We start from the raw sequence: 19,315 nt of genomic DNA on the forward strand, positions 1-19,315 counted from the left end.
AAAATTTGACTTTTTTTTAATTAAAAAGGATAAGGCATTTATGTGGTTGTTTTTAGCCAAAGATTCTGTTATTTTATTATATATATATTTTTTATTTTAGAGACAGAGAGAGAGCTAGCAGCAGAGAGGGGCAGAGGGAGACAGAGAGAGAGTCCTAAGCAGGCTCCACATGCTCAGCATGGAGCCCGACATGGGGCTTGATCCCACGACCCTGGGATCATGACCTGAGCCAAAATCAAGAGTCGAACACTCAACTGACTGAGCCACCCAGGGCACCTAGCCAAAGATTCTAAACGTAATCACGAAAAAATAGCAGACAACCCCAATTTTTATAAAACAGCTGACCTGTATTCCTCAAGAATGTCTGAGTTTAAAGGAACCAAAGAGATGTGACAGCTACTTGGAATACGTGGTCATGGGCTGGTTGCCCTACTAAAAAGCATTGCTCTATAGTCTGTAACTGGGCAACTGACGAAATCTGAATGCAGACTGTGGATAAGATGATGGTGTTGTGTGGATGTTGAATTTCCTGAATTTCATCACTGTACTGTGACGATGTAAGAGAATATATTTGTTTCTATGAAATACACTACAATATTAAGGGACATGACATATGCATCCTACTTTGAAATAGCTCAGAAAGAGTATACGTGAGCACATACACGTACATGCTCACAAAGAATGATCAAGCATATACAGTAAAATGTCAGCAAGTTGATACATGGTGTATAGGAGTTCATTGTACTATTACTATAACTTTTCTGTAAGTTTGAAATTTTTCAAAGAAAAAGGCAAAATGTCAAAAAAAAAAGTGAGCTGTGCAAGATGATAATGTTAAAAATCTGATCCCATTTACCTACTACAGAAAAGGATAATGTCAATTTTTGGTTAAAAAAAAAAATCAGTGTCACAGGAATTCTCAGTCTTGCTAGTAAGTAGACAGTGTTTCTGGGAAATAGTTTGAGACTTTAAAATGCTCCTAAACACAGATCCTATAATGAAATTCATAAAAATTTATCCTGAAGAAAAAAATAAGAGATAGGGACAAAGATTTCTGTATAAGAATATTCTCTGAATGTTATTTACAATGGAGGAAAAATAGAACCATCTAAATGTCTAACAATAGAATAATGGTAACATCGATGATAGTACATCCATACATTAGAATACTGTGCAGGCAGGGGCACCTGGGTGGCTCTGCTGGTTAAGCATCCAACTTTGGCTCAGGTCATGATCTCGCAGTCTGTGAGTTCAAGCCCTGCATCGGGCTCTGTGCTGACACCTTGGAGCATGAAGCCTGCTTCAGATTCCGTATCTCTGTCTCTCTCTGCCCCTCCCCTGTTCGTGCTCTCTCTCAAAAATAAATAAACATTAAAAAAAAAAAAAAGAAGAATACTATGCAGGCATCTAAAGCTACGTTTTCAAAAACTGTTTTCTCTGCCCACTTCACAGTCTTCTGAGCAACATACCTTCTTCCCTGGTCTCCTCCAGAACTAATGCCTCCCCTGAACCTTAGTCTTGCTGTCTCTGATGGTAGCATCCTGCCTATCTTAGCCAATCTCCCCTTTCCCAATAAGATGGATCTGCTATGACTTAGAACCTGTGATAGAACCCATGGGCTAGACTAAGGAACATGAGGAAAGACTGTTTCTCCTAATATTAACCTCCCAAAGCAGTAGCTCTTGTTCCTGAGTCTCCTGTATTCTTCTCAATGCTATCCTTGGTGTTTAAGTTTTTCCTTTCTTTCTGGCATCAATTCTGATTTTCTCTCCTGGATCAGCCTGAGGCCTCTTGTCAGAACTCGAAACTCTGCCCCGGCTTTTTCCCCATTTCTTCGCTCCACCCAGTATTGGTGCCTTCCTGATAGATTAGCTCTTGGTTACATTCTTCAGGTAATTAAAATACAGCCCCACTGCCAGCGTCAGCTCTGACTAACTTTCTAAGATTTGGCAGGAGTTAACTCCATGGCTTCTGATAACAACAAGGTAATTTCATCTGGACAAAATTAAGATTTAGCAGAGAGAGATCTAAATCCAGCAAGATGTTAGTGAACAGCCCTTACTCGGCCAATAGGTTATTTAGAGGTATATTGTTTACTTTCCAAATATTTGGAGATTTCCCAGAGTTCTTTGTTATTGACTTCTAATTTAATTCCGCTGGGATCAGAGAATAAACTCTGTATGATTTCAATACTTTTAAATCTATTGAGATTTGTTTTGTAGCTCAGCATATATCCTATTTTGGTAAATGTTCCGAGTACACTAGAAATAAATATGTACTCTGATGCTGTTGAGTAGAGTGTTCTATAAATATCAATTTATAAAGTTGGTTGCTATGTTGTTCAAGTCTTTTATGTCTTTCCTGAGAAAGATTTTTTTATGTAGATAAAAATTTTCATTTGGTACCATTATCCTTCTGAGTGAAGGATTTTCTTTAACATTTGTTGTAGTAGTGGTCTTCTGGTAATGACTCCTGTCAGCTTTTGAATGTCTGAAAAAAAATCTGTATCACCTTATTTTTAAAAAATGTTTTCTTCTGAGTACAGAATTCTAAGTCAACAGTTTTGTTTTAAAGAGATTACTTCCTTGTTTTCTGTGTTGCATTGTTCGTGATGAAAAGTCTGCTGTCATTCTTATCTTTAATTGTCTGTATGTAATATTTCCCCCTCTGCCTGGTTTTAAGATTTTCTCTTCCTCACTGGTTTTCAGAAGTTTGATTATTATGTCTTGGTGTGATTTTCTATGTTTCTTGTGCTAGGTATTCACTGAGCATCTTGGATCTCTAGGTTTGTAGTTTTTATCAAGTTTGAAACATTCTCACCCATAATGCTTTCAGATATTTTTTCATTGTCTCTATATCTCTCTTATTCTCCTATGATTCCAGTAACACATGTTTTAAGCTGTTTAATGATGTCCTATAGCTCATGGAGTTCCTGGGTGGTGCAGTCAGTTAACATCCAATTCTTGATCTTGGCTCAGGTCATGATCTCACAGTTTGTGAGTTCAGGTTCTGCACTGATGGGATGAAGCATGCTTGGGATTCTGTCTCTCCTTCTCTCTGCCCCTCCTCTGCTTATGTGCTCTCTCTCTCTCTGTCTCTCTGTCTCTCTCCCCCACGCTCAAAATAACTAAATAAACTTCAAAAATTTTAGGAAATGATGTCCTATAGCTCATTTGTAGACTATTTTTTTTAACCTTCTTTCCTCTCTGTTTCATTTGGCTGTTTTCTATTATGCTGTCTTCTGTCACTAATCTTTTTTTTTCAGTTATATTAAAGTATAATGGACAAATTGCAATGTAAGATAATTGAAGTGTACAGCCTGATGTTTTGATATGATTTCATACATGCATACTTTGAGAAAGAATTTTCCCCCATCAAGTTAATTAACTAATATATCAATTACCTCACATATTTACCTTTTTTAAACAAATATTTTCTTTTATAGTATCTATTCTGTTGCTAATCCCATCTGAACATTAAGTTCTTAATCTCCAGAAGTTTTCTTTGGGTCTTTTTAATTTCTTCTATTTCTCTCATTATATTAATACTTTATCCCATCCTCTTGAGCATTCAGAGTAAATTTAAAATAGCTATTTTAATATCCCTGTCTACTAATTCTATCACCTGTGTCATTTCTGGCTCTCTTCTATTGATTTTTCTCTTCATTATGGGTCATATTTCCCTGTTTTGTTGCATGCCTAGTAATTTTTGTTTTAATGCTATACATTGTGGATTTTCCATTTTTGGGTGCTAGAATTTTTTATTCCTTTAAATGTTTTTGTGTTTTGTTCTAGGATGCAGTTAATTGTAAAGATTTTGATCCTTTTGAGGCTTGTTTTCAATCTCTGTTAGGTGGGTTCACCACAGCCTTTGGTCTAGGGCTATCTTGGACCCACTACTAAGGCAATATTCTTCTGAGGTCTCTACTTGATACCCCATGTGTAAGAAGGTCTTTCTACTCTAGCTACTCCTAACTTGTTGCAGGATCTGGGGATTTTTCTGCCTGCTCCTTTCTGGTGGTTGTTTCTTGGTAGTTGCATGTACTAGTCTGTATTCAGTTAAAGATTCAAGAGAGCTCTGCTTCATATATCTGGAGCTTTCTGTCTGTAAGCTCTCTTCCCCACAGTAATCTACCCTATGAATTCTAACCACCTTGGACTCCCCAAACTCTGAACTCTTTCTCTTCAAGTCAGGGAAACCTCCAGGCTGTTTGGGCTCCCCCTCCCTGTACACTGGCCTGGAAATTCTATGTAGGCAGCAGGAAGGGGCAATTATAGGGCTTACATTGTTTGTCTCCCTTCTTCCAGGTATTATTGTCCTGTACTATTTTCCTATATCTGAAAACTGTTGTTTCATAAATTTTGTCTGGTTTTTTAGTAGCTTAACACCAGAGGGTAAATTTGGTCCCTGTTGCTCCATCATGACTGGAAGCAGAAGTCTTCCACATCCCTTACTTGAAAAATAAAAGGTGAAATGATGTAAAGCACAATCAAACTGTGTGTTTAGAAGTTTAAAATGACAAGGACTTGAACTCACCTACATGGATGAATACTTGTTTATCTCACTTAGGCAAAAAAAATGTTAAAATAAAAATGGAAGGATTTAAAATCCTAGGGTTTCAAAGCAGCAAAAGACTTTTTTAAATCATCCGGTTCACTTCCTTCATTTGGTATATGAGGAAATGAAATCTTAGAGATGTTAAGGAACTGTCAAAAGTCATTTTAGTACAGGGTAGAGGTGGGATCACAACTCAAGTCTCCCAACAAACAACCACTAAACAATTCCACCTCTATTCTGCCCCCAAATAACCATTTTCCAGTGCCATTAAATACATGTGTCAATACTTTGTAAGCATTATTTCAAATATCCTGACAACTCTAGAACTGTCAAGGTAAGTATTACTAATAATGCCATTTTACAGATAAGCTCACACAATTTAAATAATTTGTCCAGTAGTTCTCAAAGTGTGGCCCTTGAAACATTCCTGGGGGTCTCCTAGGTCAAACTATTTTTGTGATAATATTAAGATGTTGTTTGTATTTTTTTTAACCATGTTGACACTGGCACTAAAGATTTAAAAACAAAGGTGGGTAAAACCACTTGCGCCTTAGCATGAACCAAGGTAGTGGCACCAACTATACAACAACTATTGTCTTTTTCACTGTGTATTTTCAGTTAAAAAAAAAAAGCAAGTTTCACTTAAGAATGTTCCTAATGAAACAGTAAAGCTATTAGTTCCATTAATTATTGGTCCTTAAATAGATGCTATTTTGTTATTTTGTGTGACCAAAAGGGGAGCACACTTAAGGCACTTCTATTACCTCAAAGAAAAACACTTGAATGGTTGATTTGTAAGCTGAACTTGACTTTTTTTCCCACAGAAATCTATTTTTACTTGAAATAATGATTGACAAACTATGGTTAATCATACTTGGTTATGTGGTAGACATTTTCTCAAAAATAAACAAAATACCTATCACTTCAAAGAAAGCAACTGACAATATTTGTTGCGATCATAAGATAAACTTTTAGGAACAAAATAGAATTTTATAAAACTTATATCCTCTACCATGAACTTGACAAGTTCTCTTTTTATTTATTTATTTTTGAAAGAGAGAAAGAGAGAGACAAAACATGAGCAGGGGAGGGGCAGAGACAGAGGGAGACACAGAATCTGAAGCAGGCTCCAGGCTCTGAGCTGTCAGCACAGAGCCCGATGCAGGGCTTGAACTCACAAGCCGTGAGATCATGACCTGAGCTGAAGTTGGACGCTTAACTGACCCAGGTGTCCCAAACTTGACAGCTTCTTGAAAAATCCTTCAAGACTTTCCTAAGTTGGTAGAGATATTAACAAATATGATTTTTTAGTATATTATATAGTGAAATGTGTCAACACTTGGAAGATCTGCTAAATTCAGTGAACAAATATTTTCAAAATGACTAATGCCACAAAATCATCCTTTGGTAAAAGATACATTCAAATTGTGAGATAGAAATGCAATTTGATGTAACAGAATATGACAAAGTTCACCAATATGGTTTCAGATTCTATACTGCGACTAACCTTTAAGAAACTATCTTAGAATAGTTAAGAAACTATCAAGATTATTGTATCAAAGAAAAATATACAAAAATTATCTGAAAAGGCTATTAAAATACTCTTCCAGGGGTGCCTGAGTGGCTTAGTCAGTTAAGAGTCTGACTCTTGCTTTCAGCTCAGGTGATGATCTCACAGTTTTGGGGCATTGTGCTGACAGCACGGAGCCTGCTTGGGATTCTTTCTCTCCCTCTCTCTCTGCTGCTCCCTCCATTTGTGCTCACTCTCTTCCTCAAAATAAATAAATTTTAAAAAAATAAGTAAATAAAATATTCTTCCATATTCTAACTCTATACCATGTGAATCTATATTTTCTTCATATACGTCAACCAAAAACATGTCCTGACAGAAGCAGAAACAGATACAAGAATCCAGCTGTCTTTTATTAAGTCAGAGAGTAAAGAGATTTGCCAAAGTGTAAATAATGTCACTCTTCTCACTAAATTTTTTGAAAATGGTTTTTTCATAAAAATATGTTTTGGGGGGGGGTGCCCAGGTGGCTCAGTTGGTTAAGCATCTGACTCCTGATTTCAAGCTCAGGTGATGATCCCATGGTTTGTGAGTTCAAGCCCCACATTGGGCTCTGCACTGACAGTGCAGAGCCTGCTTGGGATTCTCTCTCTCCTTCTCTCTCTGCTCCTCCCTCACTCGTGTTGCCTCTCTCTCAAAATAAACTTAAAAATACATTTTTGTATTAATATGTAATAAGTTTATTTTAAGTGAATTAGTAAATAATTATTTCCAATTGTTCTCAGTTTTAATTTTGAATACAGTAAATATCAATAGTTATAACCCACACAAACAAGCGTGTAGGGTCCTGAGATCAAAATGTTTGAGAAGCGCTGACCATAAATAACACTCCTGGGAAGTGGTAAAGCCAGGTCTCTCATCTGTTCTCTAATTCATGTTGTTTCCATGGCACAATGTTACTTCCTTACCCAAAAGAGTCATAGATATTAAAATGGGAAGTAGAATTAGGTCCCTAAAGCTTTATTTTGCAACGCTTTTTTCCATAATAGTTAAGTTGTTCAATGTTTTGATATTTTTCTTTGCGGAAGCATGAGCTTCTTGTCCCTAAAATTTTAGAACTCCATTAGGAATTCAAGATGATGCTTTTTGGCTACAGAATACAAAGGAAGTAATGTTATTCAGCAGTCAGCTTATGCCAGAAGTAACAGTATTTTGAGTTTTATGTTGTATATAAAGTCCAAACAGTTGGGAGATATTCTTTATTAGATTTTTAAAAACACAAGTAACTCTGGTTGTTTGGCTCCAGGCTTGTTTTTCATCTACTTGGTGCTAAGCCCTATGAATTATGTTTATGATTTGGGGGGAACAACTTGCTCGGGGACATCTTCAGAAGGAAATCCTGCATGCCTCTCCGTAGCACCGCGTTCTCAGCCACCTCCCTCAGGCCTCTGTGTAGCTTCTCCATCTCCTTGTATTCACTTTTGACGTCTACACAAGAGCAGAAAGCATGCATCAGGAGCTAGTGTCCTTTTCAGAAATGTCCCCAGAAAACAGACCTCCTGAGAATCTTGCTAGGACCTGGGTCACTTGTCCCAGAATGTGACATCTGGAATGGACTTAGAGATCAGATGGTCCATCTGATCAATTTATTGTATAAAAAAGCCTGATCAAACTGGGCATTCTGGCTCTTAAGGCTTATCTCAGCATAGCAGTCACCCTTCAAAAGAAACACAAACCAACACATAAAATGATGTAGGAAATCACCGAGTCTTCACAAGAGCTCAGGGGAAGGAGATACCAAGCCCACCTATACAACAAACCTCCCCCTCAGTCCTCTCCAGGCTTCTCTCTCCTTCCCCTGATCCCCCTGCTCCCAGAAGTTCTCATTCTAAGTGAATTTGCTGTTTTGACATCTCAGCTCGGGTTTTCACGTTGTGATCTGCAATCATATATCCTTATAATGGCTAATTTTATGTGTCAACTTGTCTGGGCTATGGTGCCCAGTTATTTGGCCAAACACTATCCTGGATGTTTCTGTGAACATATTTTTGGATGAGATTTACATTTAAATCATTAGACCTTGAGAAAAGCAGACTGTCCTTTACAATGTGGGTGGGCCTCATCTAATTGGTTGAAGACCTGGCTAGATCAAAATCTTGGTCTCCTCCAGGCAAGAGGGAATTTCCATTTTACTATTTTAATTTATATTCTCACACATCTTTTTACCAACCAAGTAATACTCAGAGCAGGGACTGTTTTAGACCTCTGTCCTCTGGCACAGTACTCCCTACATAGTATATATTTTATTGTTGATGGGAAGAAAGGGAAATGATCTTAAATTATGGCAGGAGCAATTTACATTAAACTCAGGGGAACATTTTTTTGTGTGGGAGACCTAGATAGTTGGAAGACCTTTGGTGAGCAGGAGTTCTTTAAGGAAGACACAACTGGATGACTGTAATCTTAAAACAGGCTCCTGTGAAGGCCTAGACAGAAGGTCATGAGAGAGTTCCATAAAGTAGAGTGAGAGGGTGTTGTATCACCTTCCCAAGAGACCATTAGGAACAGGTTAGATGTCTGTCTAACCAACCTGAGATGGGGAATAATCATTTCCACAGCAAGAGATATGTGTAAAACAGATGGTTAGAAGCAGCAACTGTGGCTTTACTTTAGAAATAGCTCCGACCACTTTCACCATGACATATCCAATGATATACAGCAATGGCATCAGATCCATTTTTTCCCAGCAGGCACTTGTGCACAGAGTTTAACAATTAAAAGGCACAAAACATATGGAGTGAAAAATAAGTCTCCCGTCCTCTGTGTCCTCCAGGCTCCTAGTTCCTCTCCTTAGAGACAACCAGTGTGGACAGTTTTCTTGTGTATCCCATGGAAATTTGTATGCATATACATACGTGTTTCCTTTTCTTCTCTCACAGATGGCAATGTATTCCACACAGTTTTTCACCTTGCTCTTTTTCACTTTACATGTTTTGGAGATTGTTTCACACCACTAACTCTGTATAAAAAGCCACTTTATTCTTTCTAACAATTGCACGGTCCTCCCCTAGTTGTGTACCTAAGTTAACTTAACCAATGCTCTACTGATGGATATTGGAGTTGTTCTAATGTTTGCCATCCTAAAACAATGGTGCCCTGAATAACCCTGTCCACATGCCATTCTTCTCATGTATGAGGATACCACAGGATAGATTCCTGGAAGTAGGATTGCTGGGTCAAAGGATATGTGCATTTTTGACTTGACTACAAATGTCCCGATTGCTTTCTGTACCAGTTTATACCCTCCAGTTCACACCGGGAGGCCTGGGGGAGCTCATGGCATGGAATAGAGATGGTTGCTGGCAGCTGCTGTTGCATTCTCAGGCTCCTGGTCCATGAAGACAAACCTTTCTCTACCACCAGCAGAATATGAGGCTTTTCATGAAAAGGTACGTACTCAAAACAATGGATTTATGGAGACTGCAGAGCAGAGGTATCGATTTGAATTTGCCACTTTCCAGCCACAGATCCTTGGGCACATAATCTAACCTGAGTCTCTGTTTCCGCATGTGCAAAAGGTAGCAACAGCATCTCCCTCTGAGGGCTAACATGAGAATTATCCGAGATGCTGCACACAGAGCCCGAGTATAATGCATGGCCTTGGTCAGGTGCTCAGCAAAGGGTGGGGTAGTCATTGTTTTCATCATCATCATCATCGTCGTCATCATCATCTCTATCCCATGCCCTGGAAATTCTTCCTAGTTGATTTCTTTAAATCCAGCAAAGAGCAACCACAGCTAGGGGTGCCCACAAGGTCATCGCTTATGCAAAAGTTTTATGTATTTACCTGCAAGCTCCTTGTAGAGACCATCCCCCTGGGATGAAGCAAGGGTCAGCATGGTGGCGATACTTCCCTTCACCTTCTCCGTGATTCCATTCTATACAACAAAGCATGGTCATTCTGTTAGGAAGGCACAGTCCAAGGAAAAGTTATCTTAGGAAAGGGACCCCAACCAATCCCCCACAAATTGTGCAGACTGGGGGTGCCAAAATCAAAGTCAGTTCCAAGAGTGGGCTACTTTAGAGTGCAGCAAGTGGCTCAGGAACCCTCAGAGCAACATTTCTGTGGGGTCCTACTTGTCTCAGCATCTCCTTTCCTGTCTATCAAGATTCATATGTGATTGGACCTCTCTGGTGCTGACCAATTGAATCAGGAGCTAAGGAGGCTTCATGGAGGTGGGGGGGGAGGGGCAGTGGGGAGAAAACAGCAATCGCAGAGATGGAAAAAGAGAAAAAGAGCTGGTCACTAGCCTGCAATGCTATCGTGCATTTAGTCACTGGAAAGATGTTTATTGAATACCTGCTTTGTGCAGCACATCATATTTGACATTCCTGATTCTTCGTCCCAACTGCCTGAGAAATTTCTTCTTTCTTGTATCAGTCCTTCTATGAATGCAAACCATTTTCCCTCTTCTAACCATCTCTTGTCTACCTCTGAAAAACACCTGACTCTTTCATCTAGACTGACATAGTATTTTGAGCCTGGGTCTCCTGACTCTTGTTTTTTTCCTCAACACACCAGGCCAAGAACCCTAAGCTCTAGTCCCAGCTCTAGCTGTGAGCCTTGAGCTAGTAACACAGGCCCTCTGGGCTTCAGCCTCCTTGTCCATAAGATCAGGGAATGGGGTCACTCTGTGTCTTTGCCCACTTTCAACTTCCCACATTTCTGTCATTTAAGATGCATTTGCATATGATCAACGTACTAATCATTTTTTTTTAGTGGCATTGTTTTTGGGGGGTATGATAAGAACTAATTTCTTTTCTTAAAGTTTATTTATTTTTGAGTGAGAGAGAGAGGGGGCATGAGCAGGGAAGGAGCAAGGAGAGAGGGAGAGAGACAATCCCAGCAGGCTCTGTGCTGTCAGAGCAGAGCCCAACGCAGGACTTGAACTCACAAACCATGAGATCATGACCTGAGCCAAAACCAAGATTCAGACGCCTAACCAACTGAGCCACCCAGGTGCCCCAGGGCCAATTTCCATATACCAAATGGGGACTGCAGGCTGTAGAGTTTGGCCAATTTTATGCAAGTATTTGTAGACTATGATAACATATTAAATGACAGAAAGTAAACTGCTACTGGCAAACGAAACACCTCTTAGCTCATTCTGAGAGAAATTGTATACTTTGTATTATAGAGAATGGTATTTTTCCAAAACTGCAGTGGGGTGGGGTAGGGGTCTGGGTGGGGGACACAAGACTGACCTTAAGTAAGTTGCAGACATTTCAGGAAGTAGGTTGGTTGAGAGGTGAATGGAAATAACAAGTAGCCAGCTTAGGAGAGGGTCAGCTAAGTCTGGACTGAGGCAGAAGAATTTGGAAATGCACATGGCCATGGAGAGGCCAACAGTGGCTTGGACTAAAACAAAGAATTTTTATTACTTGGGAGGGGGGTGGCAAGCAAAGAGACCCAGAGCTGAGACAAGATGGCTCAAGTGTACTTGACAGAAGCATTAGGTTCAAGGAACTCTTAGAACTGTTTTCTGAGATAGAATCAGACCTAAATCTATGCTAGGTGTCAAAGGTGACTGACCTATGATAGTTTATTGGCATTTATTTATTGATGTTTCATGTAGACTAGACATTTCCCTCATTTCAAAAAATCCATCTGGAGATTATGCTATTGTCAGAGACGGAGACGCTGGAGCTGGGTTACCTAGTCCCAAACCTGGCTCTACAACTTAGTAACTATGTGGCCTGTCGCTATACCTCTCTCTCTCTCTACCTCAGTTTCTTATCTGTAAAATGAGAACAATAATAGTCCCTACCTCCCAGGCTTGCTGGGGGTTAAATGAGCTATGTCAAAAGCTTAAGGACCCCTATCGGCTATTACCGTTGTTCTGCTGGTGACCTGGTAAAGAGGAAAGACAGGAGAGAGAGCCGGAGGGGCTGCATTTCTGAAGTCACAGTCCCAGAGAGACCCCAACACCAGGATGCAGTGGCAGGGAAGGGGGAATGCCAAGTGCCAGCTGGCCTCTTCTCCTGGCATCGTAGGCATCAGTTGGGGCCACTTTACAGAAGATATCAGCTCTTTTTGGACCCGAATGACTACCACCTCTTCCACCGTCCGCCCCTGCTTCTTTGGCTCCCTCCAAGAAGCCTCTTTGGGGCTGGAATTCAGACTGTGGGTGTCGAATACCTTCAGTTGTTGAAATTGGTGCTGCATTCTTTCTTGAGCCCTTTCAAACATGCCCTCGGCCACCTGCCGGTCCACCCCTCTCCTGATGACGTCTTTCATTCTCTCACACGCTTTTTTGCCAGCAATCTGAGCGGCCTCTGGCAAAAATGATAGCTACAGTCACACCACAACAAGGACTTGCAGAGAAATCTTTCGCATCAGAAAGAAAGGCAAGCAAACAAAAACTATGTATGCACACATATATGTATGTGTACACAGACACACACATACATACGGACATACACACACATATATTCATATATGTGGCACCATTTTCCACACAGTGGAAGTTGTTTAATCATAATATGATACAAAAGATCAGCACTCTCAGAATTTAGATAACTGTCATTCAGAAAATCTAATGGATGAATTAAGCAGAAGTTTACAAAATTCCCATGCACCCCCCCCCCCCCACCACCACGACCAGAAAAAAACAATGGGACCGCCAAAACAAGAAGGAGCTGGAAGGGAGGTTACAAATACTTAAAGGGAATAAGAATGAGAATCAGATAGTGGACTCAATAGTTTACCAGGTGAGATGCAGCAAGGAGAGGAGAAGCAGGGTGAATAGACACAGGGTGGGCAGAAAGCACTGGAAACACACAGATAAAACTGATTCATGGGTCACCTGTCCCCTGACCCTTAAAGTTATTTGGTTTTCAATTTGTGGACTAAGAGTATGAGAGGGATTTAGGACGCAGGAGGACAAATACTTTGAGAGGAGAGCAGAAGAAAAGGACGCTGAAGGAGCTGACAGAAAGACCCCAGAGGAAATAGACATGTCGCCCTCTGGAGCGCCCACCTTCATAACAGGGCTTCAGGTCGCTCTGAACAGAGGTGGTGAGAGACCTCATAGATCCTCCTCTTCTTTCTGAGGATGTAATCTTCCAGGCCTCCCAGGATGGCACTTATCTGAGAATCCACATTAACAAAAGGCCATTTGTGACAATTCCTTCAATAGAAGTGGGTGTTCCTGTGTGTGGCCACCATTTCCTTCGGCTTTATGTTATGCTTGGCTGTTTCCATGTCATTTCCCAATGAGGCTGTGAGCTTCTCATAGGCAGGAACTCTGTCTTAGCATCTTTATATCCCAAAGTGTTTCCTACCATGCCTGGCACTTACAAATGACTCAAATATTTTGCTGAGTTGAACTCAGGCACGTGCAAGGTGGTCAATAGGCCCTCTTAGGGGGAGGATGTGAGAACAGGATAGTTCTCTAGTGTTGCTGTGTAATTTCGGGCTGTGCTTGTGCTATGGGCTGAACATTCGTGTCCCCCCAAATTTGTATGTTAAAACCCTAACCCCCAAGGTGATAGCATAGGAGGTGGGGCCTTTGGGAGGGGACTAGGTCATGAGCAGGCAGCCCTCATAATTGAGACTATTCCCTTTATGGAAGAGACTCTAGCAAGTTCCTTTGCCCCTGCTAAGGTGAGGTGATGGTGAGAAGACCATCATATATGAACTGGGAAGTGGACCCTCACCAGCCACCAACTCTGCCTGCACCTTGACCTTGTACTTCCAGCCTCCTGTGAGGAATAAATTTCTGTTGTGTATACCTACCTCATTTACAGCATTTTGTTATAGCATCCTGAATAGACTAAGACAGGCTAGAGGAAAATGGGGTCACAGACAAGAGTCTTGAGGACTCAAAACTAACAAATGATGTACAAAAAAAAAAAAAAAAAAAAAGACTCTTCTTTAAGCTTCATTGCTGTGAATAATGACTTATAATATTGGCAAAAATGATTGAAGGTCAGTTACAAGTGGATGTTACAGGTGGATTCAAATGTTGTGCCTCTAAAGATTCTTTGAATATTCTTCTTGGGAACTGAGTCTCCTTTCCAACCTCGGCACTTACTGCTGGTTGCTTCCCAGTGGCATAGAGCTGGCTTGGTGTCCCGTCCTACATCCTCATGGCAGTCTAAGGGCCACCCCACACACTGTGTGTTGTGTCTCACAGCACTTGCTACAAGACGTGCCCAGACCTTGGCACTCCGGAGAGCAGGGGGGAGAGACATGCAATACTTCTGGAATGCTGCTGGTAAGAAAGCCACTGCCCAACGTCACTGCCCTCTTCGTTTTACAGGGATCTTACCTCCTGGATCAGAAAACTTTTTTTGTAACTATCATATTTCCAGCCACTTCTTATTCCAATTTCCATCATTTTCTCCTGTAGAGAGTGCTTAAAAGCTTCTACGTGAGGCAGCAATGCTGACCCAGTGGGCTTTCCAGCTCTACAGAAGAAACAGTATAAAACGTTAAGAGACAACGTGGCCACCGTGGGGCTAAAACAAAAAGAAACTAGCTGGTATCCTTTTATTCACTTTTAAGACAGGGGGATGAGAATGAATAGGTACTGAATTCCTACTGGTGCCAGGCACTGTTCTGTGCCAGGTCCTGCACCTAAAGTCTGTGAAACCCATTTTACAGACAAGAAAACTGAGGTTCAGAGAAGACAGCTGTTGTGTTCACAGTCACACAGCTAGCAAGTGGCAGAGCCAGGCTACTTTGTACAGTGATCTGTTTAGCCTCAAAGGTCAGTCTTCCCACTGCCAAGGTGTTTCCATTTGCAAGTGTGGGACTTAAACTACATTTTTTTTAATGTTTATTTATTTTGAGAGAGAGAGAGAATGAAGGAGAGAGACAGAGAGACAGAGGGAGAGCAAGAATCCCAAGCAGGCTCTGGGCTCTCACTGCAAAGCCTAACATGGGGCATGAGATTGTGACCTGAGCTGAAATCAAGAGTCGGATGTTCAAAGGGCTGAGACACGCAGACACCCTGAACTACATTTTAAAAGATGGATAAGATTTAGGGAAGTGAAAACAAGGAAGGGCTATTCCCCATGGGGACAACGTAGTGAACAAAATTTTCAGAACATCCCAGGAGGAAGAAACAGCAGGTTATAGAGGAGAGAGCATAGACTTGAACTCCTAGCTCTCTACTTAAGAGCTGACTGACATTGGGAAAGCTGTCCATAGTCCTCTTAATCTTAGCTTGTCCACTTGTAGATAGACAGAAGGCCCTTCAGAGGGTTATTGAGAGGATCTGATAAGATCCTGTGCGCACAGAGCTTAGCACAGTTCCTGGTACATCTCGCTTGCTCTTTGCTACCCTCCAGGCTGGCTGAAGCAGGAGGCTGGTACTGAGCAACAGGACTGGGATAGAGTGGAAAGGCCAGTTAGAGGCAGGTGGGATGTCTTGAATGCCATTGTAAATAATTTGGAGTTTATCCTACAGACTTGTAAACTGAGATAGGGTAGATGGAATGGCATGACCCAAAGGAGTTAAAGGAAGGTGGGGGCAGAGTAGGGGAACACCGAGTAAGAATCAAGCAAAGGTAGAATGGTTCGAGCAGCAGCAGGTGGTGAAATGCCAGAGGCCAAGGAGGGAGACTGGGGCAGGCTCTTGCACTAAGGGATTAGGAAATTCTGTTTCTGTAGGTGGAGAAAAGGATTAGAGGTCAAGGAAGGAGGGAAGGAGGAGGCACCATGAAGCTCAGACAGCTAGTAAGTCAGCAAGCATGCAGTATGTCAAAACAAACACAGAGTCATCAGTCAGCCACTTTGCAGTTTTGCATTTGGGAAATTTGCAAAGGCCATGTGTTTGCTTAACTCCACACTCTCCAACCAAAATAACCTGTCCTGGGCTCAGATCCATAAGAAAATGTATCCCTTGCTGCATGTATGAGATATTTGAAAAATAATGGGAATCATAATATTAGTCTAAAAGTAACATCTCCATCTGTACTCCAGGTCGCCACGAGAAATTAACTAACCAAACCAAGAAGGCTTTTGTGTTTTTCCAGAGACTAAGCTTTCCTCCTCAAGTTGCAAGCTACTCTTCACGCTTCCAGATCCAAAGTACAAATTCTTATAAAGCGGAGACTCCAGCCCAATGCTCTTCAGATGTTTGTTCACGAAGGGGCAAGAGAAAGGATCTTTTACCTAAAAATGCCTCCAAAAACGGGATCGATCTGGTCATAGATGGGCTGAGTGATGGCTTCGTTCAGATCTATTCTTGCAAGAGTCCTGGAGGCATAGATGCCATTTTTCAGGCAAACAGCTTTCAGAGTCTGATGAAAGCCCTGGTTTCCTCTACTCCTCTAGGTAATTAAACAATAAGTTAATAGTTAGTAAACATTAACTACAATGTCACAGGATCAGAATTGTATTGCCTTTGGCCACAGGCTATGACCAAGAATCACAGGGAAGAGAAGGGACAGCTTCATGTTTCAGCATACTCTTGAGCCAGACAGAGGGCACAGCAGTCACGCCTGAGTTGGCGGCTGCCCTGGCTTCCGGAGCGTCTGTGCTTCCTTGATCACAAGTCTCCTCATACAGTTTCTATTTATCTGTTTACTCATTGCGCTTCTCTACCAGAACAGCTGCTCATTGTGGACACAAACAGTGTCTTATCTGCCTTGATGTTCTTACCATCTGGCAACAGCATAAGTAAGTAGGCTTAAATGAACAATTATTAAATGAAAATGTGCTATGACCCTACTGGGAGTATATGTTTCAGACCTTCCAAGCATAGTCCAAGTTTTTAAATACTTTTGTGGAATGCCTAATAAAATGTAATTTGATTTGTACATCTTCATAACATTTTTTCCCAGAGAAATAAATTCAAAAAATCAGAGGCAAAAAAAATACAATGAAGCTAGAGCCACACGAGACATTGATAAATCTTAGCCAGATGGTGATTCTTAGTAAGGGGAATAAAAATATATTTGCACTGACCAAAATTTTAGTGGAGGTCCTTGTGATCAATCAATGATATATGCTTTAAGGAAATCTGTTTCATGTGTATGGTCATGTAGCATAATACAATTGGCATCATACTATATATATATATATTCATTTTAATATTCTGCTCTTTTCACTTAATAATATAACATGAACATTTCCTCAAGTCATTGTAAATGCTTGCAAAAATTGTTTCAATAACCACATAATATCATGTGGATATATCCCAATTTATTTTACCATTCTCTTCTGGTTAGATATGTAGCTTAGTTTACTATGTTACATAATAATATGATGGTAACATATAATGTTTGCCCAAATTTCTGATCACAGAGGAAAGTGTCCTATCCAAGACACCTCAGACATGTCTTTAGTTACAGAGAAAAACACCATTTAAGAACTGGTGAGACAGGGGACAGTTCACGGGATGACATCCTAGCGAAGGTCTGAAGATGTTCCTTCTATGAGCAAATTGTCTCAAAGGAATGGTCTCTGCTTTGTGCCTTTGCTTTCTCAGAACCTACTTACTCACTTTTGGTGATCTGGGATCTTTTACCATCATATAGAAACAGTTCTCCCCAGAGTCACTTATTTACCCCAGGCCTGATGAAATAAATAAGCAATTATTTATTATCTCTCACCAGCTCTGTGGGTCAGGAATTCAGATATAGCTCAGTTGCTGTTTCACTGTTCACTAGATGGCCAGGCTGTGTGGCCAAGGTTAAAAGGCAGATAAACACCACCCAGAAAAGAGATAAGTACATGATTCAAGGTCACTGAGAACAGACAATATTCACACTAGGCTCAGGCAGTACAGCATTTACTTACAGCAAGAGGAGAAAAAGTGTGCACAAGATCCAGCCCTTTGCAACACACGGGTCCCTGTGGCCAGCAGACCCCCTCCACAGCCAATGCAGGTGATCCCACAATATGGGATCCCACAATGTAGAAGGACCCAAGCCCTCCCCCACAGGATCTGAAATACAGAAAACTGGGAGCTAGCCCAAGGGCCTTGGCTGCCTATACTAAGTAGAACAAAGAAGTACACACTGAGCATAAAACAGGGAAGAATATTTCCACACAAGGCGATAAGCCCAGGACAGGCTGTGAGGGCTCTTTATCTCTTGGTAAGGAAGTGGTCCAGGCCCATTCTTATGTGGCCAAGTGGGGATTGAAAGACCGCATGCACAGACTGACCTTTCCCAACAGCGGGGCCAGTGCTGGCTCAGGTCTTCGCCATGAGGCTCCGTCAGGCACTGGCTGGGGTTACAGTCACCAGAATGGGGCCAGAGGACCCACTCCTAAGGAGGCTCACTCCAGAGTTGGCAAGGCGATGTTGGCTATTAGACAGACTTCACTACTTTTGTGGGGATTTACAAATGTTGAATCACGTAACTGGTTGGCAATCACAAGTAGCTGCAATCGTTTGCAGAGATGCAACAGGCAAGTGTAGGGGTTGGGCATCCAGGCTCTGAAAATAGACAGGCCTGCAGTAGATGTGGATCCCATATGTGGCCACGGACGAGTTGTTCAGCCTCTGTAAGGCCATAAAATGAAACTAATAAGACTGTTTACCACCCAGAATTGTTGTGAGGACTGAATCAGTGATGCCCAGTATCTGGGCACCAGAGTCAGCATTTCTTCCACGTTTGCTGAAGGCATGAGCCAATGCTCATGCACATACTACATTCACGGACACTCAGCTGCCCGCTTCCACACGGAAGGCATGCCACCTCCCTTCTCCTATGTCAGAAATCTGAGAGTCCTCTCTGATGACCCCACGATCATTCCCACTTCTTTACTGTTTTAGCTTTCAGTTTTCTAGTGTTTTCTCTGTCCGATACCAGAGGCATCTCCTTCCCTCTCATCCCAGTCACGGCACATACCTACTGATCTAGATCCCGAAACAAACTCTTACGAAAGCCATGCAAGTAAGAACACCCAGATGAGATCATATGCTAGAGAGGTGGTATCATCTGTGTATATAAAAAAGCCCGCGGAAATGTAGAGCCCCATTACACACCACCTTTTCTCTGCTAATGTTCTAGCTTTCCAACTCATATTAAAACAATGGCAACAACATACAATCTAGGTGCTACTCCCAGCTCTAGATACTTCTGTATCATCTTTGTCACATGAGCGGTGTTGTGCATCACGTTTTACTCTTAACAGGTGTTATGGAGTGAACTGTATCCCTCTGAATCAACATGTTCAAGCCCTGACCCTGATGTGACTATAGTTGGAGATAGGGCCTTTAGGGAGGT

The 19,315-nt window shown here is 41.4% G+C and overlaps 1 protein-coding gene across 1 annotated transcript in view; it reads right to left on the bottom strand.

Annotated features, from left to right (window-relative positions):
* Positions 1 to 6,865: 6,865 nt before the first annotated feature.
* Positions 6,866 to 19,315, bottom strand: part of NUGGC (nuclear GTPase, germinal center associated) — a 52,707-nt gene continuing 40,257 nt past the window's right edge. The window contains 7 exon segments of the mRNA XM_032592870.1: positions 6,866 to 7,555; positions 9,915 to 10,005; positions 12,267 to 12,403; positions 13,108 to 13,153; positions 13,155 to 13,217; positions 14,401 to 14,539; positions 16,251 to 16,408. Of these exon segments, the coding sequence (XP_032448761.1) occupies positions 7,404 to 7,555; positions 9,915 to 10,005; positions 12,267 to 12,403; positions 13,108 to 13,153; positions 13,155 to 13,217; positions 14,401 to 14,539; positions 16,251 to 16,408 (786 nt within the window). The 3' untranslated portion in view covers positions 6,866 to 7,403.

This window comes from Lynx canadensis, chromosome B1, assembly GCF_007474595.2.
Source record: "Lynx canadensis isolate LIC74 chromosome B1, mLynCan4.pri.v2, whole genome shotgun sequence".
NCBI lineage: Eukaryota > Metazoa > Chordata > Mammalia > Carnivora > Felidae > Lynx > Lynx canadensis.